The sequence below is a fragment of the Protobothrops mucrosquamatus genome, unplaced genomic scaffold (genome assembly GCF_001527695.2).
Source record: "Protobothrops mucrosquamatus isolate PMUCROS unplaced genomic scaffold, P.Mucros_1.0 scaffold880, whole genome shotgun sequence".
Lineage (NCBI taxonomy): Eukaryota > Metazoa > Chordata > Lepidosauria > Squamata > Viperidae > Protobothrops > Protobothrops mucrosquamatus.
Genome location: NW_015387134.1, coordinates 830,500 through 852,748, shown reverse-complemented (window position 1 = coordinate 852,748; position 22,249 = coordinate 830,500). Strand labels below are relative to the sequence as shown.

General features: G+C 45.2%; 1 protein-coding gene and 1 non-coding gene across 2 annotated transcripts in view; one reads left to right on the top strand and one right to left on the bottom strand.

Annotated features, from left to right (window-relative positions):
* The first annotated feature begins 4,712 nt into the window (after nucleotides 1–4,712).
* The window catches only part of SEPTIN12 (septin 12), a 63,679-nt gene continuing 46,142 nt past the window's right edge, over nucleotides 4,713–22,249 (top strand). Inside the window, exons 1-4 of the mRNA XM_029284742.1 lie at nucleotides 4,713–4,741; nucleotides 6,571–6,698; nucleotides 10,674–11,392; nucleotides 11,729–11,996. Coding sequence (XP_029140575.1) covers nucleotides 4,713–4,741; nucleotides 6,571–6,698; nucleotides 10,674–11,392; nucleotides 11,729–11,996 — 1,144 coding nt within the window. The remainder of the gene's footprint in view (nucleotides 4,742–6,570; nucleotides 6,699–10,673; nucleotides 11,393–11,728; nucleotides 11,997–22,249) is intronic.
* Nucleotides 10,358–10,475, bottom strand: LOC114922783. Its single transcript, XR_003810481.1, has one exon. It is a non-coding gene; the product is annotated as a U5 spliceosomal RNA (small nuclear RNA).

Genomic DNA, 22,249 nt, shown 5'->3' with positions numbered 1-22,249 from the left:
CATTATATTGCATACACATGTAAGCCCTCTCTTGCTTGCTTTTTTCCCTACATTTGAGAGTGTAAAACGTTATCTTCAATTTTGCTTTACTTTGACAGAGCAAAACTGGATTTCTGTAGCAGGTTCCCTATAAAAGGTCTTCATCGTGTCTAGACAATCTGCCTGGGATCTTCACCACAGTTGGCTTAGATTCGTATCTGGTGCTAAGCAGTGGCTTGCTTCAGCCAAAGCTTGAGGAACAAGCCATGATTCTGGTTTACACAACACATTAAGCCGTAAAGCATAGTTTCTGTTCAGTAACGGCCTCGATTAATGTCTTATGTCAAGCCAAAACCAAACCGAGCCTAGATGATTGGTGGACCCAGCCCTAGGACTTCATGTCATATGCTGTGTGCTTGACCATTGTCTGAAAAGGCTAGGTCAACACAAAGAACCATATTTATGTCACAAAACAATGTGTGAATCCAGCCGCTGTGCTACAAAGACTGCTAAATGAGGAACTGGACTGTTGATCCAACTTATTGAGTGTCATCCCTTGTTGTTGTTGTTAGTTGTGAAGTCGTGTCCGACCCATCGCGACCCCATGGACAACGTTCCTCCAGGCCTTCCTGTCCTCTACCATCTTCTGGAGTCCATTGAAGCTCACGCCTCCTGCTTCAGCCACCTCATTCTCTGTCGTCCCCGTCTTCTCTTGCCCTCCATCTTTCCCAGCATCAGGCTCTTCTCCAGTGAGTCCTTCCTTCCCATTAGATGGCCAAAGTACTTGAGTTTCCACTTCAGGATCTGGCCTTCTAAAGAGCAGTCGGGGTTGATCTCCTCTAGGACTGACCGGTTTGATCGCCTTGCAGTCCAGGCGACCCGCAGGAGTCTTCTCCAGCACCATAGTTCGAAGGCCTCAATTCTTTGGCGCTCCGCCTTTCTTATGGTCCAACTTTCACAGCCATACTAGCATCCAATTTGGTGGTCCTGCAAATAGGTTAGGCTATGGCTTCCATCATTAACCAGCCAGCCTAGTTAACTTGTTGCACAACCTGCATCCCAGCTCTTCCCAGAGCAAAGGCAGGTATGGAATCTGTAGGCTTCCCTACAAAAAAAAACCCTTCATGTCCATTTGCAGGTTTAAGTATCACAAGTTTGGCTGATCCCTCAGGAGTGATAAATCTGATTGTTCAGAGGGATCTAGCCCTCTGAATTATAACACACGTGCATGGAGTGAGAGACCCAGCTTATTGCAACCCTGAACTTTCCCCCCTTCCTTTGAAAAACCTGAAAGCAAGATTCTCTTGAAGAGCTCCTGAAAGGACCAGGTATCTCTCTTCTCCTTGCCCCCAGTTAAAAAAAAAAAAATATCATTCTGAACAAATCAATCTCTGCAGGGGAGATACAGGTAGTCGTCAACTTAAAAAATGGTGGAGTTAGCAGAGATGGCTAAACTGACCGTTTTGGTTAAAGAAAAGAACAGAAGTCCTTTTGTTTCTGCTCGGAGACGGCTTCTGGACTTTGTGCTTGAGGTGGAAAAAAAATGAAACTTTGATTTGGGGCTTTACTGATTAGATTGATTTGCTGTTATAAGAAATGGCGAATTTGTACTATGATGGGAAAGTAAAAAGTTGAGGTTCGGTGCTAATGCCTTATTCTGCCACAACAGTCGGAAGTCAACTGTTCTTTTCTTTTCCTCCTCTCTTCCATACTTCTCTCTTTCCCTTCTCCTCACCTTTGTTCTCTTCTTCTTCTTCTTCTTCTTCTTCTTCTTCTTCTTCTTCTTCTTCTTCTTCTTCTTCTTCTTCTTCTTCTTCTTCTTCTTCTTCTTCTTCTTCTTCTTCTTCTTCTTCTTCTTCTTCTTCTTCTTCTTCTTCTTCTGCCATATCCGTTATCGGACGTTGGCGATCCTGTTGGCGATCCTGTTTTTATCAGCAGCCGCACGAAAAAGTGCTGCTGAGTTTTGTCCAAACCAGTCCCTTAGATTTTGAAGCCATGATGTTCTTCTTCTGCCTGGACCTCATTTGCTTTCAATCTTTCCCTGGAGGATTAAATGGAGTATGCCGTATTTTTCTGGGTGTCGCATCACATGTCCGAAATATTCTAATTTTCGTTTTTTAATTGTTTTGATGATTTCCCTTGGCTTTCCCAGGTGGCTGATCACCTCCCTACTACTCGTTTTCCTATTTTTGTATTTTATACTATAAGCTAAGAAGAAAAACAACAACCCACAATCAGGACCCGGATTTCCATTGCTAAGCAAGTTGATTGTTAAGCGCATCATGCCTGATTTGTTGTTAAGTGGATCATGCAGTGGTTAAGTGAATCCGGCTTCCCCGTTGACTTTGCTTGTCGGGAGCCAGCTGGGAAGGTGACAAACGGTGATCACTTATGAAAATATTTGCTGGTTCCCAAGTCAATTTGGATCACATGACCATGGGAATGCTGCACTGGTTGTAAGGGCGAGAGCTGGTTGTAAGTCACTTTTTCAGTAACGCCAAGCAGTCACGAAACCAATGTTTGTAAGTTGAGGACTACAAAAAAAGATGTTGAGACTTTGGGAAAAGGGCAGAGAAGAGCAACTAAGATGATCAAAGGCCTGGAGACTAAAACAGATGAAGGACTGTTGCAGGATTTGGGTTTGGCCAGTCTGGAGAAAAGGAGGACTAGGGGGGCATGATAACAGTGTTTCCAATATTTGGGGGGCTGCCACAAAGAAGAGGGGGCCAACTTATTTTCCAAAGCACCAGAGGGCAGGACAAGAAACAATGGGTGGAAACTAATCAAGGAGGGAAGCAAACTAGAACTAAGGAGAAACTTCCTGACAGTGAGGACAATTAATCAGTGGAATGGCTTGCCTCCAGAAGTTGTGGGTGCTTCCATCACTGGCAGTTTTTAAAAAAAGACTGGACATCCAGTTGTCTGGAATAGTATGGGGGGTCCCCTGCTTGAGCAGGGGGTTGGGCTAGAAGACCTCCAAGGTCCCTTCCAGTTCTATTCTATTCTAACCTGTATGTTGAGGAGCCCTTGTAGGTCACTGAGATTCTGCAGGAAGCAGACAGAGCAAAAAAAACCCAACAACCTCAGGGTTCTTTGGCAATTGGCCTCACTTCAGAGCAGCTGCTTTGTTCCCACACAAAGCTGAAACTGAGATCATTCAGGCCACCCCACCATGACAGAAGGATAGAGTTTTATTTTAAAAGCTGCTTCAGGAAACCTCTGTGGAGAGACAGCTCGGAGTTGGAACATGGACAGCCTACAATCACTAGCGTGTGTCTCCAGCAGAGAGAGAGAGAGAGAGAGTTTATTGGTTGTTTTTTTAAGGGTTCCAGTTACCAGCTGTTGTAGCAATGTCTCCCCTTCCACATTTTACAGTTTGTAATTAAGGAAAGTTTGGAGCGGGAACTCACGAGAAGAGGTGGGGAGAGAGAGAGACGGAAGGAGGGAGGGAGGGAACTCCACAAATATAGAAATTCTTGGGGCTCAATTCCTACTTCTGAGGCAAATCTCGTTAACCACTGGTGTTGATGAGAAGGCCTTCTCAAAACATCTGCAGGACTTGAAGGATCAGGAACCCTTTTGACCTAGTAATTTTTAGCAGAAGAATCTAACTTGGAAGAAATAAGACTTGGAAACAGAGAGTGTGATTCAGCCAGGTCTGAGTTTGGGAGAAGGTGGGACTTGAATTTGATCTTGGGAGAATTTGGCCAAGATGTAAACAGTCTTTTTTTTGTGGAGAGGGTAAGCAGTGCCTCTGGGACACTATCAAATGCCTCATCTTGGCCCAGATGGGCTGTTGGAGTGTCTGAATCCTCCTTAGCCCATAGGAAAAACTGGCCCTTTGGTCAACCCACGAAAGAACCATCTTAGTCATGAAATTGCACACTCCTTTGATTTTTACAATCATCTATAGTTACACGATACAAAAAAAAAAAGATGTTGAGACACTAGAAAGAGTACAGAGAAGAGCAACAAAGATGATTACGGGGCCGGAGACTAAATTGTACAATGAATGGTTGTGGGAACTGGGACTGTCTAATATAGCAAAGAGAAGGACAAGAGTGACATGATAGCACCTCTTCTAATACTTGAGGGGTTGTCACAGAGAAGAGGGAGGGTGGACCTATTCTCCAAAGCCCCAGAAGGCAGGACAAGAAGCAACGGATGGAAACTAATCAAAGAGAGAAGCAACCTGGAACTAAGGAGAAATTTCCTGACAGTGAGAACAAATTCAACAGTGGAACAGCTTGCCTCCAGAAGTTGTGGAAGCTCCACCACTGGAGGTTTTTAAGAAAAAGATTGGACAGCCATTTTTCTGAAATGACACAGAGTATCCTGCTTGTGAAGGGGGGTGGACTAGAAGACCTTCAAGGTCCTTTCCAACCCTATTATTCTATGTTCTCAGATCCAGGTTGGAGGTGGTACTTTTCACACTGGGACCTTGCACTTCCTCCAATGAGGAATGCTTCTGGATGTTTCAATGAAAGTGCAACAGGAGCAGAGAAACTCAATGTGGGCTTTCCTTCTCCTCTCCCTCCCCCACAGATGTGGCGGGCGGGCTGGGCTTATAGCTGCCAGCTGTTCCCCTAGAAATTATGAATAGACATTTATTAAGTGGGTGGTGGGGTGGGGTAAAGCCTGCTGGATTGGAGATTGAGAACGAGATTTCCTCAAATCGACTCGCTCTTAGGTGCTCAGATAATACCCCGAGTGAGCCTGATATGTGATTCGCCATGAGGATTAAAATGAATGATGGACCAACGTAATTTCTTACTGATGGAAACTGGAGTGCATTCTGGCAACTCAAATTCCAGGCCAACTATTCTGCCTTTTTAATCGGCTATTAGTACACCCGAAGTTGGGATCGTGCTCGTGTGCCTTCCAATAATTCTCGACAAGTCCCTGCAGTTTTCTTGGCAAGATTTTTAGAAATGATTGGCCCTTGTCTTCTTCCTCCCAAGACTGAGGGGCTGATGCCAAGTCCCCCGGCTGATTTTGTGCCTAGGGCATAACTGGAATTTAGGATCTCCCTGTTTCTAGCCATTAATCCTTTGGATTCTCTCAAAGGAGCTTTTTCCAAAAGACAACTGGACTTTCTTGTTTTGTTTTGTTTTTCCTTGACAACGTTTCTCTTCTCATCCAAGAAGCTTCTTCAGTTCATCAAACCAAGAAAGTCCAGCTGCCTTTTGGAAAAAGATCCTTTGCTTTTCCAAACCAACCTGGATGATTGAGAATCTCCATGGACAATTGAGCTCTCCTTTCCTTCTTACTTATTTTCCTTTGCTAAAACTCTCCAGCACAGGACTGAAAGCCCAGGGTTTGGGGCATGGAGGGCGGCATCAGATCCATATCTTTGGCTCTCAGCTCAGTTGTTGATCATCTGACTAAACTCTCTCCCTGGGTCAGCTCTAGCACCAGGAGGCCTCCAGCTGCACGGATGTTTGGAGTCCCTCCAGCCAGCCTTTTGATTCCCCAGTGACAGTGATGGAGTGTATGCTGTCATTTTCTCCCATTTGGTTCAGGGGTCAACGCTGGAGGTGTTGGGGGAGAGAAGGTGGAGGGCAGCAGGGGCAAAGGGCTCCTTCTCACCCTCAGGGAGGTGGGAAAGGTTCTCCTTTGTGATGGACACTTGAGCTCAAGCAGGTGCTGGAGAAAACAGCTGGAGGGCGGGGGTCAAGCAAATAAATGAACTGAAGCTGGCTTTGCTTAGCTTCCTTCCAGCTGTTGAGCTGCTACCATACCTAAGACTTAGGGCTGGCTCTTGAGTTGAACAAGAGCGAAGCAAAATGTCCTAGAATGGACCTTACAGGGTTTACTTGATAGGACTCTCAAATTGACTTGGTCATCATCATCAGCCATTCATTCACGTCCAACCCTTGGCCACTGTATGGATCAGCACTCTCCATGCCTCTCCCACTGCGTCCTTCAGATCTGCCCTGGTCATCCCAGTGTCATCCTTTAGAGCAGGGGTCCTCAACCTTGGCAACTTGAAGACTTGCGGACTTCAACTCCCAGAATTCCTCAGCCAGTTGGCTTTTATCATTTGTGAGCCATATTTTCACAAGGACGTCTGATTTCTTAATGGTTCATAGAACATGCATGAAATATGAAAAAGAGCCCGGAGCCACGGATTGCATTAAAGTCTCTTTTCTTAAGCCAGAGACCAGCAGATAACATTAAGTGCAAACATGTAAATCAGGACCCTTTAGGGAACTGATTGTATTAAGTCTCTTCCCTGATCTAGTTAAAAATCAGAGGGACCAAGTAGTTAACATCTTAGCCTTTGACTCTCCGGTTTGATTAAATAGGAGGTCAGGTCAAGTAATTGAATTTAGAGAACTTCATTGTTTGAAAGACTGAAGGAATAGATAATAGGAAAGGGCTTAGCAACTGGCTAGCCTCACTTTGTGAGTAAACCTGAGAATTTACAGGCTCCCCCTCGGAAATAAATCTTCCTGTAAACTTAGGAACAATACCTTGGTGTTTACAGAGAGATGGGATTAGCAATCCTTTGCATCACACCTTCTGTCTGTCTGTCTTTCTTTCTTGCTGTTTTGCTAACCATTTGAGAACCTCTTTCCAACTGCCCAGTTTCAATTCCTTGATGGACATTGCAACATGCACTTTGTTGAAAAAGGAATTCGAGTTTGAATGTGTGGCAGGCAAGACCAGCCTTGTTCCTAACTCTCCTGACCACTTCTGGTCAGGAGAGTTGAATTGTAGTGACAACTACAGTGTTGAATTGTAGTGACAACTCGTGCGTCACTATCTTAGTTCTTTTTAGCACTGATGAGGTTGCCTAGTTTGGTGATGAAATGTCTGCAAGAAAACAACCAAGCTCAGAGAGCACCAAGGACCCCACAGTTCAATCCTGAGCTACAAATATTTTTTTCAATCACTTGTTTTTTTTTCTAGTTGCACACAACTCTTTAACCAAGTTGGGAAGTTAGCTCACCACCAATTATATTGTGGGACACGAGACCTATGACCGTTCCTGATTCACAGGATTTGAAAACTGAACTCAGTGACTACCTATTTACTGGCAACCAAACCAGGGACCACTTGGGGATGGTCTGAATGAAAAGATGGGACAGGCAACTTTTTCTCAACCATAAGCTATTCTTGGGTTGTGAGAGAAATGCTAGGGGCCACAGACCCCAAAACAGTGGATAAGACCAGGATGAAAGCTACATTTCTTTTCATTTACATTGAATTAAAATCAAATAGAGAGGGGATATAGTCATTCTCCGATCAAGCACTTAGTCATTTTCTCTTTGTGTCATATGAGAAATGACCATTTAGAGCAGGGGTCTTCAAACTTGGCCCTTTTGTGGACTTCAACTCCCAGAATTCCTCAGCCAAGCATGCTGGCTGAGGAATTCTGGGAGTTGAAGTCCACAAGTCATAAAAGGGCCAAGTTTGAAGACCCCTAGTTTAGAAGGACTTTGGAAGATCTCTGCAGCCAACCCATGGCTTTTAGCCACCCTATGCATGATACAGAATAACAGAGTTGGAAGGGACCTTGGAGGTCTTCTAGTCCATCCCCCTGCTCAAGCAGGAGACCCTATACCACTCCAGACAATTCCAATCTCTTCTTGAAAAACTCTAGTGATGGAACACTGGATGGAACACCCACAACTTCTGGAGGTAAACCATTCCACTGATGAAGTGTTCTCCTTAATTCTAGGTTGGATTAGTCTTTAACAAGCTTCCATCCATTACTTCTTGTCTTGCCCTCAAGAGCTTTGGAGAATAGGTCAACAACTCTTATCTTCTGGACTAAGTTTTCCATGTGTTAAGATTGGTTGTGCTTATGGACCAGTAAAACAGGGGAAGTCCTTTTTGGTTGCTCCACCAAAAAACACTTAGCCAAGGATCAAAACAGATTTGCACGAGATTGCCCAGGCCCTTGGGGGAACAGTGTCACATTCTTCTTTGTCACCTAGCTGACTTGTTTTGAATGTTCTTGGGGGGTAGTGCCATTTGCTGCAAGCAACCCCTTTGTTTTTCTCCTCCTCCTCCTCCTCCCGTCCCATGGATAATTGGTCTGCTTGAAATATAAGCAAGCTTTCATGAATACCTGCAGGTCATCCACTCACTTCTGCAGTTGTAGGCCAGTCTCTGATTAAATTAATTCAGAACAGCCAGTATTTACTTTTTACCTCATGCGTATCGGCTCTCTACCCTGCCATTTTAGAAATACCTACTGGGAGCAAAATATATATACAGTATATATGGCTGGAGATAGAATTAAAAATGCGGCTCTTGGGTGCATCCATATTGTGTCCAAATAATCACGATCACCAAGAGTAGCTAAAATGTTTATAAACAATTAAAAAGTTTAAAAACAGTTTAAAAGCAATAAAACATTTAAAATTATCGGCAACCGAGCTTTCGTCGGACTCTCCCGACATCATCAGGGTTGCTGAGGCGGTATTTGGGAGGGTTTATATACCATTCTCACATGCCTGCATCCGGCTACGCGAGCGCGTAACCGGTCCTCGGTACACGCGCTCCTGCGCGGTGCCTGTTTTGTCTTTACCCACGTGTAAGCGTCTTGCCTTCTTTCCCTGTTTATTGCTACGGGGTCTCTGGATGTCTTCATCCGGGATCATCCAGGGTTCTTTCTTACACCTTTCACCCTGAGTGGTTCTTTCGTCCTTCCCCTCTGATCGATCCATTCTTTCCCCCTCATTCGTTTCACCCTTTCCTCTATCACTTTCACAATCCCTCCCGTGTGTATTGGCTTCAATTCCATTCTCCTTCATGTTACTATCACTCCTTCCATTCGACTCGTGGGGGGTCGAATGGAATATATATATATATTTAAAAAAAGAGGTGTCCAAAACTTCTGGAGAACATCACGTTTTGTAGTCCTGTCTGAAGCTGTGTCCTTATATGGGAAATCCCTGCAAAATCCAGAGCAAAGTTCAGCCAAGGCAGGATAGCAGTCAAATGTTTTGTAAACTAATAATAAGAATATGAATATAGTCGAACGATTAGCATTCTTCTCTTGGCTCCTTCCACCAGCTGGAGAAGACAGGCAGCAACCTTTGAAATTTAGCTCTCCTGTCTCTAATCGTCTGTTTGTTTAGGAGATACAAATCTCATCTCCAGCAGGCAACAGGATTCCCACCACGACCCCACATCAAAGATTCCCCAAACCATCTCACTGAAGGAGAGCATCGAGTTTCACAGGTAGCACTAAGGGAGGGTTTTGCAGAGTCCGGAGCTTTGAAGAACCATCTGTAAATCCCATCTGACCCCTGGTGGCAAACCTTTGGCTGAAATAGGCAACCTGAAGATTGGGCTGCCTTCCCTTGGTGCCCACGGAACTCTCTGCTTCATTAAACTCTGTTTCCTTTCTAAAGGGTTCTTTTCATAATAGTTTTCAAAAACAAAATTGGGGAATTGGTCATAAAATCGGATCCGATTATGGAATTTGGAAAACTGCCATGTCATGACGGCCATGTATGACTGTAATTGTGGGCTCAATTGTAGCCGTAACTGGAGGACTGCCTGTACACATTTTCATAATCCGATGCTGAGGCAGCCTCCCATCTTTTCCCTGAAAATGCACCTCCTAAAGCAGGGGTGTCAAACTGCCAGCCCATGGGCTGGACACATCCCGACGAAACCATGCCCACCCCATTGTCAGCAATGGGGAAAAAGCTCCGATACATCGCGCGACATCATGTGACGTTGCGATTTTGACATGTCTGTCCTAAAGGAAACCAACTCGCCAGCCTATCATCAGAGGTGTATTTTTGTAAGATGACCGTTGTTGTTGTTGTTGTTGTTGTTGATGATGATGATGATGATGATGATGATGATGATTAATCATCACACAGTCAGCCAGATGTTCAGACTGGATTTGGCATTTTTGTCTACCTATCGAGTCCTTCCCAAGGACCTGGGATAGGCAGATGTGGATATTTCATGGTATTACAGATAACGTCACAGGATGGAAGCAGTTCCTAGTAAGGCCGCCTTTTGCAATTGACTAATAGCGAATTCGTCAATGCCAATGGTGTTCAAGTGGTGCTCCAGTTGTTTTGGGATTGCACCCAAGGCGCCTATTACTATTGGTACTACTCTTGCTTGCCTTTGCCACAGTCGTTCTATTCCTATTTGTAGGTCTTTGTATTTTGTTATCTTCTCCAGTTCTTTCTCTTCTATTCTGTTGTTCACTATCCATTATTATTGTTGTTGTTGTTGTTGTTATTGTTATTACTTATTTGTTAAATTTCTTGAACACCTATCTTACCACAAGGTAACTCTGGGCAGTTTCCAGAGTTTAATAAAGATAAAATTTTAGAAAAACTATACAATAGGAACTAAATATTAAAAAAAAGATAAATACACAACTCTAACTAAAAAATGGGAAGGGAGGGAGATCCTCAGAAAATTAGTTATAAACACATAAATGTGTCTCTCCACGGAAACCTTTAGTAAAAGGTGAAAGATTTATAGGAGCTGAAGAAAAACCAGAGAATATAATGCTGAAACAGTAAAGGCCATTAAAATGTAAGTACAGAAATAGCCTTTGATTGATAGAGTAGAGATCAAGCTGGAGAACTGATTTGTTCAACAGCCCTACAATTTTCTAAGGGATCTGTACAACGAAGGCAAAATATTTGAGCACTGTTGGGCTAATGGACAGTTTTTGTGTCCTTTCTTGCTTTCTTCTGCAGCCTTAAAGAGGTCCTTTGAGATGGAAGATGTAGAAGAGGTCACTTCGTGTTCAACCAGACCTTCTCTAAATCCCTGCCCATCTGAAAATGGAGAGGGGAAAAGAATCAGGGGACCCATGCAGAATATCTACCAATCTCCCATCGGCCTGAGCAACATCCCCAGTCCTTCACACAGTCCGATCCCCAAAGCCAGGATCACTAACAGCTTGTCTTTCAACCGAGGCACCATTCATTTGCCTCGGGCCAATGGGACCAACCTCATCAGGGTGTCCTCCTTCCAAACTCGGCTGAATCCCAATGGATTCTCTTCATCTTTAGGGCCAGGAAGTGACGAGAGTCTTCACAGTTCTTCTTCCAGTTTGGGGTGTCCAACTCCCACAAGATGCCCTCCGAATCCCGCTCGGCAATCTGAGTCCTCTGCAATCGAGATGTCTCAGCTATCTAGTCCTTTGCAGAAGAAGTTCTCTTCCCATGGGAATGTCTTTCATCCCGAGGTGGAGCGTCCCATCCGGCAGGTCTCCAAGCCCACTGTGAATCACGGCTCCTTGCCATCCCTTGACTTGCATATCGCAGAAGACCAGGGGCCCAGTCCTACCCTTTGCTCCACCTCAAACGTTGACCCCACCAACAGGTGGAGCTCCCAAGACCAAAATCCCATCTCGCCTCTTCCAAAGAATGGAACGTTACTGAGAAAGGATTCTCCTTTCTCTACCATGGAGGTAAGCCAGTTGGCGAATGTGACTTCTACGGCTTCTTTGGCCTCTAGGCAAACCTCAAAGCTTCAAACATTTCCCACCAGCCTGGACAGGTTAATTGGAAACCCCCCAGTTGGTTGTGTTCTCCCTTCTGTGGCTGATCCTGGGCCCAAATCTTTGCCTAAGGCCCAGCTTCAGATCAGCCTTGGCCACAGCCTGTCTCCTCCGTCTCCAGAACTGATCAACAAAGATCAAATGATCATAACCCATGATACTTCCCTAACGACCTCTTGTGGAAGCCTTCCAGAGATATCAGAAACAGAGATAACAGCTTCTTGTCCTCAGTCTGCCTCTTTCCAGCTTGTCTCTCAATCTCCAACTGCTCAAGCTACTTCCCAGTCCTCTTTTCTTGGTTATCCAATGACAGTGCCAGCTCCACAAGGGAGCCCAGCTTTGGCCAACCCAAGAGAAAACTGCCCTGCTCCGATTGACTCCGTCTCCTGCCAAGATGCTTCCAAGGCTTCAGATCCAGAGCCGACGTTTGACCCATTGGAAGAGTCTGGGGACCAGCCTCTGGAGGTCTTTGAGAAGAAGGAAGAATCTGCAGAGAAGAACTCACTAAAAGAAGGTTAGTCAACCTGTGCCCTAGATGCCCTTTGAACTAAAACACGGGTCTGTTCAAACCACCTTTTACGCACCTAGAATGGTGAGGCTACACAACTCATTAAGCTAATCTTAATCAAACTGCAGGATGGCTAACTGTCATGTGTGAATCTAACTCTTGTGTGGCTGGATTCCTACAACCCACAAACCATAATGAAGGCGAATATACGTGTCCCAGGATAATGTTGTAGGATCCAATCTGGGCCAGTCACCAGAACGAGAGGTTTAGTCTTCCAAGCTTTCTGATGCATGCTGGAGCCCATCCTCAGGAAACTTCTCTCTAGCAGAGTGTGTGCTGTTCTGTGTGTGGCATTTACATGGTGCCTGTTGTATGTGGCTTCTTAGATGTTGATTGGGGTGTGTTGATGGCTGGCTATTAAGTCATTGGCTGTTGTGGGGCAGTACAAGCTAATAGCAGCCAATGACTTAATAGCCAGCCATCAATATACCCCAATCAATATTTAAAAAGCCACATACAACAGGCACCATATAAATGCCACACACAGAACAGCACACACTCTGCTAGAGAGAAGTTCCACTGAGGTCCAGCATGACTTTGAAAGCTCGGAAGACAAAACCTCTGGGGCTGGTGACCGACCCAGATTGGATCTCACAAAACATAGCGTAACAGAATGGCTGCATTCATCTAAAGAAATTCATCCCCAAAGGAGTGTACATCAGATGAATTCACAGCTAGGGTTCCCACAACCACCCAATCATGCTTTGCCCCAAACTAATATGTTTTACAAATCCAACCAGGGTACAGAAAATCCGAGAGATCAGGCATCGGTCTAAGCTGCTTCTCCCCTTGTGTTCCCTTATGTGTCTAATCACACTTGGCCAAATAAAATTCTCTCTTCTCTTCTCTTCTCTTCTCTTCTCTTCTCTTCTCTTCTCTTCTCTTCTCTTCTCTTCTCTTCTCTTCTCTTCTCTTCTCTTCTCTTCTCCTCTACTCTACTCTACTCTACTCTACTCTACTCTACTCTACTCTACTCTACCCTATTTCTCTTCTCTTCTCTTCTACTCTACTCTACTCTACTCTACCCTATTTCTCTTCTCTTCTCTTCTCTTCTCTTCTCTTCTCTTCTCTTCTCTTCTCTTCTCTTCTCTTCTCTTCTCTTCTCTATTCCATGTGTTATTCTATTCTATTCTATTCTATTCTATTCTATTCTATTCTATTCTATTCTATTCTATTCTATTCTATTCTATTCTATTCCATTCTCCCTCTTTAGAGGTCAAGGGACCTATGGACCATGTTTCAGCCAGGACTATCTTAACACACACTTGGGACACCCCTTCTTTTTTGGAGGGTTTGGCCACAACCCCTTCAACGAGGCCGTTCTTCTTGCTGGTGTTTGAAAACCAGAGGAAGTTTACTCCTCAGAGCTTCCTCATTTTTGTGGCACCAGGAAGACAAAGCTCTCCTCTGTTTTGGTTTCTCTGCCGTCACATCGGTCAAGCAGCCTGCCCCCTCTGGCTCTGGAATTCGCCAGGCCCCTTTCCGAGGAAGCATCCAGAAACACCCAAGGAGCCTTTATGAGAATCTCAGAAGGCAGGGTATAATGATGATGTCTGCCCCCTTCCTCTTTCCCCCCTCCCCTCAGTAGCTAATGTACCCTGATATACTGCCTTTAAACGTGGAGGCTCTGTTGCACAATCATGCAACTTTTTCAAGTCCAGGACAGTAGCATATCTACCACCTTTGGTACTCCGGGCTGCCTAGAAGTGCCCTTTGTGTGATGTGCAAACCCAGCTAACACCTCTCTCTTCCCGGGGGGGGGGGGGGGATCCTGTTTTTCATGGGCAGCTACTTGAATGCAGAGGTACTCTCAACTTGCTGGTTGCTCCCTGAAAATAAATACAATTTGGGGGTCGCCTCCCTCCAGCCTGAAAGGAACTCTTCCCTTTAATTGCTTTGATCAAGTCAGGCAAGTTGGAACAAAACCAGAGGTGGTGTGTGTGTGTGTGTGTGTGTGTGTGTGTGTGTGTGTGTTTCTGTAGATGGGGAAGGGAAGAACCAGGGATTGGTTGGTTAGGGTTGAATCCATTTATCTTAGAGCCAGACATTATTTTGTGTTTCTCTTTCTCCTCCATTCATCCCTGCCTCCTGTTTTATTTTATTTTTATTTTATTTTATTTTTCCTTATTTCTTTGGCTTTGGCACCACTTCTGAATTCTTGAGGCTGCCTCTGTTCCTTTTTTCTGCTCCACCCTGCAGCAAGGAGGTGGGCAAAGGGCCAAAACCTGTTAATTTTAAGATGTTCAGCATGAACCGAAGTGGACGGAAGGAGCAGGCAGCTGTACAATCATCCAAAGGGAAGGGGGGGGTCTGGGGGTGCATTTTTGCAAGGCGTCTCTTTCGGGCCTGTTCCGTCTATGAAAGCAAGGAGGGTCCCAGGCAAGAAAAGCAGCTATTAAAACTGCCCCCTCTTGTGCCAGCCCATCAGACCGCCCGCGCCCCCCCCTCCTCCTCCTCCTCCTCCTCCTCCTCCTCTTCTTCTTCTTCTTCTTCTTCTTCTTCTTCTTCTTCTTCTTCTTCTTCTTCTTCTTCTTCTTCTTCTTCTTCTTCTTCTTCTCTTCCTCCTCCTTTTCTTCTCCTTCTCCTTCTCGTTCTCATTCTTCTTTTCTTCTCCTTCTCCTCTTCCTCCTCCTCCTTTTCTCCTCCTCTTCCTCCTTCTCCTTCTCTTTCTTCTTCTTTTCTTCTTCTCCTCCTTCTCTTCCTCCTCCTCCTCCTTTTCTTCTCCTCCCTTCTCCTCCTCCTCCTCCTTCTTTTCTCCTCCTCCTCCTTCTTCCTCCTCTTCTTCTCCTTCTCTTTCTCCTTCTCCTTTTCTTCTCCTCCTCTCCTTTTTTTCTCCTCTTTTTCTTTCTCCTTCTTCTTCTTTTCTTCTCCTTCTCCTTCTCCTCTTCCTCCTCCTGCACCACCACCACCTCCTCCTCCTCCATGTGTGTTACATGTAAAAAAAATAGCTGGAATTTTGATTGCATTGCATAACCCCTCTCTTGACATTTTTGACCACACCCTGTAGACACTCCCTCCCCCCCCGTACCAAAAATCTGGTTAATGGATTAATCCATTTTCTGCTTCTGCACCCTTCACTGGGCTATAAATCATTTAAGGGTTGATTGGGCTCAACCCCTGCATGAAGTTGCAAAAGGCGAAAGAAAGGACAGGACCGAGCTCTCGGGCGTGGTCTTGACTCTGCTTGTGGGGAGGTTGCAAATGGGGATCACGTGACCCTGGGACACTGCAGTTGTCGAAAAGACACCCCAGTCGCCACGTGCCCAAATTTTGATCACGTAAGCATTGGGGTGCCAGAGTGGTCCTAAGTGTGAGGATCGGTTGTAAGTCACTTTCTTCAGTGCCATTGTAACTTCAAACCATCGCTGCAGATTCTCTCGCTTTTACCTCCCTCCGCATCTCTGAAATACTGTACAATGATTTTCAGTTTCAGATTAATGAGAGGCTTGCCAAAAACAGACCTTCAAGGGCCACGGACTGAAAAAAAGCTGGATTGGGCTAATAATGTGGCATAGGCCTTTTTCCCTTGCAGCATGCAATATAAAGTCAGCCATTGTTTCTGGAAAACTCAAGCTGAAAAATGAAAAGCAGAGGGGGAAACTATCGGCTTTTATAATTACACATTATTGAAAGCATTCTTGCAAATATTGAATTTTGACCCCTGATAAATAACCATCTATCCAGATGATGATGATGATGATGATGATGATGATGATGATGATGATGATGATGATGATAAAGTTGGAAGGGACCTTGGAGGTCATCTAGTCCAACCTCCTGCTCAGGCAGGAAACCCTATACCATTTCGGACCATGATTTCCTGGGTGGTGTTTTCCCCCCCCCTAAGTCATTCATTGCTTAATCGTGACCTTTATATACATCTCTATATAAGACGATTACATCCATTGCATAAGCCACACTTTATTTAATTGGGATGGTTTCACAAACGACAGTTGAGCCAGGATTGCTTAACTGCAATAATGGCACAAACCACAAAAGGCTCGTTATGCAGGCTAAGACCAAACCAAAGCAACGGCAATCTGCCTTTGCCAGTTGTACAAGTCCAGCTGCAGGTTGTCCCCGACTTCTTTAGTGACCGCTCAAAGTTACAACGGCACTGGAAAAAAGTGACTTACGACCGTTTTTCACACTTACGACCGTTGCAGCATCCCCAAGATCACGTGGTCAGAATTCAGACGCTTGGCCACTGACTCGTATTTACGACGGTTGAAGTGTCCCCCTGGGGTCAGGGGATCCCCTTTTGCGACCTTCTGGCAAACAAAGTCAATGGGGGAGACTGTGTTACTAACAACTGTAGTGATTCACTTAAAAACTGTGGCAAGCAAGGTCACAAAATGAGGCAAAACTCACCTAACCAAGATCTCACTTAGCAACATAAGTCCAGGTCTACCTGTGCTGGAATTGGGTATGTCTAGTCTAATGAAGAGAAGGACGAGGGGGGACATGATAGCAGTCTTCCAGTATCCCAGGGGCTGCCCCAAAGAAGAGGGAGTCAAGCTATTCTCCAAAGCGCCTGAAGGCAGGACAAGAAGCAACGGATGGAAACTCATCAAGGAGAGAAGCAACCTAGAACTAAGGAGAAACTTCCTGACAGTTAGAACAATTAACCAGTGGAACAACCTGCCTCCAGAAGCGGTAAATGCTTCAACACTGGAAGTTTTTAAGAAGAGACCGGACAGCCATTTGTCTGAAATGATATAGGCTTTCCTGCCTGAGCAGGGGGTTGGACTAGATGACCTCCAAGGTCCCTTCCAACTTTATCATTATTATTATTATTACTGCAGTTTATCTAGCAAGCCACATTTGGAACAAGCTGCGGCTTCACCCCAATCTGCGATCCCAGCTAAACTCAATCTCAAGTTGGGCGAGACCCCTACGCTTGGGTGCTAACGACCCCTCTTTCAGATCCATGCAAGACGTGCTGGCTGGATTGGGAAGTTGTTCTGCCAACTCATTATCCACATAGACTGTGGTTTTGTTTTGTTTTTTAATTTAATCTGCTATTCATTAATCATATCCTTGGAGAACAAGAGACCGCAAAAGCCTCTCTCTGATCCTGGAGAACGATAAAGGAAGAGTCTATGACTCATCAGTTCATATGTATGTTTATGCTCTTGACAGGCAGATCTTTCTTTTTAACCCTGGGCCTAAAGAGAGTTTAGAGGTTTGTTTTTTCAACATCACAATGATTTATGGCTTTTGCTTGGAGAGCACGGAGGGCTGCAGAAGGCTGGAAGCCCGTTCTTCACCTGAGGAAGGAAGGAAGGAAGGAAGGAAGGAAGGAAGGAAGGAAGGAAGGAAGGAAGGAAGGAAGTGCCTTCCTAGGCCTTCCTCGTGCCCTGTGGCTGGTGGCTTTAAGAATAATAGAATAACAGAATGCCAGAGTTGGAAGGCAGGAAACCCTATACCAGGGGTAGGCAACCTTGGCTCTTTTATGACTCGTGGACTTCAATTCCCAGAATTCCCGAGCCAGCATGGGGGCACTATGGCCCCCTCATGACTCGTGGACTTCAACTCCCAGAATTCCTGAGCCAGCATGGCTCAGCTTGGAAACCTCTCCCTTTCCCCTCAGCGTGGCTGGCTCAGGAATTCTGGGAGTTGAAGTCCACGAGTCATAAAAGAGCCAAGGTTGCCTCCCCCTGCCCTAGACCATTATGATGGCTGTGGGGTCCTGAGGTCACGTGATCCCCTTTTGCAATCTTCCCGCAAGCAAAGTCAAAGGGGGAGCCAGATTCACTTAACCAGGTTACTGACTCAACAACTGCAGGGATTGCCCTAACAGCTGTGGGAAGAAAGGTCGCAAAACAGGGCAAAATTCACTTAAACGCTGTCTCACTTAGCCACAGAAATTTTGGACTCCGTTTTGGACCCTTAACTGTAAACTGGGGGAAAGACAGTAGGAGGAACGGGATTTATCCTGGGCTGTGAGAATAACCTTGCAGGGCAGGAAGGAGAAGTGCAACCAAGGCATCAGTTTAATAAAGGAAATCTGAGTCCCTGGGGGAAGCTGTAATCTGAGAAAGGGTCCCAGACAAGACCCTCCCTAGTTCTCTTGAATGCAAAGCAGGGATGTCAAACTGCTGGCCCGTGGGCTGGATGCATCATGCGCGTCCACCCCAGCTCCAGCAAGGTGAAAAAAGTCACGATACGTCGCAACACGTCACATGAAGCGGCAAGTTTGACACCCCTGATATAAAGGCAGGAAAGGGAAAGGAGCAGACTTGCAAGATTCTGTTACTATAACTTTATAATAAAAGTAGTATTTACACTCATAGCATTGGTTTCCTGGCCTGGACTACCTCAGAGGGCTGATAGGATTGTTCAGCATAGGTTATGTCTGCGTCCATGTTCATATGCATGCCGTGTATTCACACGTGCATTAAGAGAGTGACATTCCATCCGGGTTCTGGCTGTACAGAAGACCACCAAGAGACATCGCTGACCAAAAACCCATTCTCTGGTCTTGTGCATGATAGATATCTTGAGAGCCCAGGTTTGGTTGGTCTCCCTTTAAGAGGCCTTCAAGAATCTCAGCAACTGTAGAGGCCTTCAAGCTTCTGAAGAGCTGTTGAGTCATCTCTCTCTGATTCTCTTCTACAACCCTCTTACCAGCTCTTTTCCTCCAGCCTTTAATATCTGACTGAGAAAGACCATCCCCCAGAAGCTTCTGCCGTTGGAGTCCTCTCTTGGCCCCTAAAATAAGGAAGGTAGGAAATGGTGAATGTTTGGGAAGAAGAGAGGCAAACACTGTTAGTATGTCAGGTAAAATAAGACTAAGCATCCTATCCAGACAAGTCCAGAGACTTGTGGTCAAGTCTTGGAAGCCCTCTGCCTCTTAAGCTGCTCCTTCTGACCATCACTGGTTCTTTACTTGCTCTCTGTGACCAGACAAGAAGATATCACAAAGAGGAGCTTCATTCAGTTGCCCAAAGCTTCCTCATTGGACTAAGCCAAGAAGGAAAGGGCAGGGGTGGCCAAAACAGGGTGGCCTTCATACCCCAAAAATCTTAGGTCTAAGCAGGCAGGATCTCTATGAGGAACTACAAGCTTCCAGATGGCTACCACAACCTCAGAATTGAAGTTTCATCCTTTTTTTCTAAGATGTGTCCCCCATCTTGACTTTGTAAATTCCTTGTGGATGACCCTGAATATAAAGACATTGGTTTAATATTTTTGTCCTGGAGAAAACGTGAAACATTTGTATTATAACAATATTCCTATTTGAAAGCGAGACATTTGTGGAATGTAAGGGTGGTGGCCCACCAGTTATGGTAGACTGCTTGTGTGCGTGCATTGAAAAAACACACAACCAGCTTTGTTTGCTTCCGCCTCTGGAGATTGTGCCACTCAGATTTCTATGTTGTGATTTGTGGCTTACTATGTTATGCAAAGCCAGTCAAATGTGGTTTATTAGCAAACCATGAATAAACCATGGTTTAATGTTCATGCAAAATCAGGAAGACGGGGCTCCCTAGGGCTTTTCTGAATACTGGTGCAATGAGTTTAGTCTTAACTATACTAAGCAGCGGCTTTCTCTCCGGTTGGACTATGGATCTGTTCATCCAGTCTAAAAAAATTAGACAAAAATGGTTTGTCCAATTACAATTTACTGAATAAATGTTGGGGTAGGTTCATCAATATAGAGACCATAAATCATAGCTTACAAAACACAAGGACTGGCATTCCATCTTGGTCAATCAATTTCAGCATGAGGAGAACAGCCACTTTAGGAACAAGCTTATCTTCTCTCCCCACAGAAGGTGGCTCAAGCACGAGACCATCCATCATTCCAGACAAGTGGTTGTCCAGTGTCTTCTTAAAAGCCTCCAGTGATGGAGCGCCCACATCTTCTGGAGGCAAGCGGTTCCACTGGTTAATTGTTCTCACGGTCAGGAAGTTTCTCCTTAGTTCTAGGTTGCTTCTCTCCTTGATTAGTTTCCATCCATTGCTTCTTGTCCTGCCTTCAGGCGCTTTGGAAACTAGGTTAACCGCCCTCTTCTTTGTGGCAGCCCTTCAAATATTAGAACACTGTCTTCATGTCTCCCCTAGTCCTTATTTTCACTAGACTAGACATACCCAATTCCTGCAACCATTCTTCATAGGTGTTAGCCTCCAGTCCTCTAATCATCTTTATTGCTCTTTTCTGTACTCTTTCTAGATCCAGGGTTATAAGTTTGAATCCCAGGGTTATAAATTAGAAATGGAAGCCCCCCTCCAAAAAAATACCCTAGAAGAAGAGAATGACCAACCAGTTCTATTATTGTCAAGCCCATGGGTTTTCAAACTTGGCCCTTTTATGACTTGTGGACTTCAACTCCCAGAGCCTGGCTGAGGAATTCTGGGAGTTGAAGTCCACAGGTCATAAAAGGGCCACGTTTGAAGACCCCCCTGGTCAAGCCAGTTTTTTAGAGGTGTCCATGGAGCCACCAGCTCAAGTGGAAGAGAACTTTGCTTTCTTATTTCCTTGATGCTGGCCTTTCTCTCAAGTCCAGGCGGTCATTTGCCCAGCCACAGCTTGCTGTTTTTGTAGTGACCGTTCAAAGTTGCCATGGCACTGAAAAAGTCCATTTTTCACACTTACGACCGTGGCAGCATCCCTATGGTCGTGTGATCCAAATTCAGATGCTTGGCAACTGATTCATAGGTATGACCGTTGTAGTGTCCCGGGATCACGCGGGATCGCCTTTTGCCACTTTCTGACCAGCAAAGTCAATGGGGGAAGTTGGAGTCCCTTAACAACTGTGTTACTAGTTTAACAACTGCAGCGACTCACTTCAGAGCTGTGGTGGCAAGGAAGGTCGTAAAATGGGGCTAAACTCACTTAACGACTGTTAAGTTGTTTAGCGGTGGGAATGTTGGGCTTAATGTGGATCCACGTCGAGGACTACCCGTAGGTGAATAGATAAAGACAGCCAGCTAGTTGTGGTAGGGCTGACACGTTATTTGGGTCCCATGGCAAGAGTGATGGTTCTGCTGAGGAGTAAGGAAAAGTTCCTAATCCTGGAGTTGCAGACTAGACCCAGACTCCCTCCCTCATCCATACAGTCCTCCAGATTTAGCAATTTCTACTCTGAGCGGTTTGGGGTGTTCCACACCCATTTCTGTAGCTGTCATGCTTCACCACGTTCTCTCGTCAACTCGGCACTCTCAAGAGGAAGAAAAAAACCACAAGCAGAAAGTACGAAACTGAAACTTCACACCAATAAAGAATCCCGTGGAGTTTGCTCCTCGGGACATCTCTGAGCTTACTAGGAGATCGCCCAACTTCGGATAACTTTGAGCCAGAAGTGATAATTGCTGGATTTGTGTTTTTCCACCATATTTCCTGTAGCCTGTGGAGAGAATGGGAGCTGGAATGTGCCTTTTTCTCTGTCTGGCTTCAGTCCTCATCGATGAATTCAAGAATTAAGATTCGAGATCAGGGGTCTTCAAACTTGGCCCTTTGATGACTTGTGGACTTCAACTCCCAGAATTCCTCAGCCAGGCACGCGTGCCTGGCTGAGGAATTCTGGGAGTTGAAGTCCACAAGTCATCAAAGGGCCAAGTTTGAAGACCCCTGTTCAAGATGAATCTTAAATAGGAAAGCTTAGGGAGAAAACATATCTGTGGTTTTACCTCACTCTCCAGTTAACAAATAATGTTCAAAAAAATGTAGAAATTAGAGCTGGTTTCTTACTTTAAGGAAACTGAGGCTAGTCTTATTTGGAAATATCTCTCCTGCTTTAGTGTGCTTAATGTCTCTAGAACCTGCAGCTAGCATGTGGAAAAGTCATGTACGGCAGAGAGCAGTTTGATGACATGGATCCAGTCCATGCTTGCTTTCATTTGTCTCCTCCAGTGCCTCAGACGTAGTACAGGTAGTCCTCGATTTACGACAGTTTCTTTAGTGGCCGTTTGAAGTTACAACAAACACTTGGGGAAAAAATGACCATTTTTCACACTGATGACCGTTGCAGCATCTGTGATGGTCAGGTGATCAAAATTCAGACGTTTGGCCACCGTCTCATATTCAGGATGCTGGCAGTCTCCCAGGGTCATGTGATCACCCTTTGCAACCAGCAAAGTCAGTGAGAAATCCAGATTCCCTTAAAACCGTGTGGCTTGCTCAACCTGCAGTGTTTCACTCAACAAATGCAGCGAGACAGGTTGCAAAATGGGGCAAAATTCACTTAACAGCT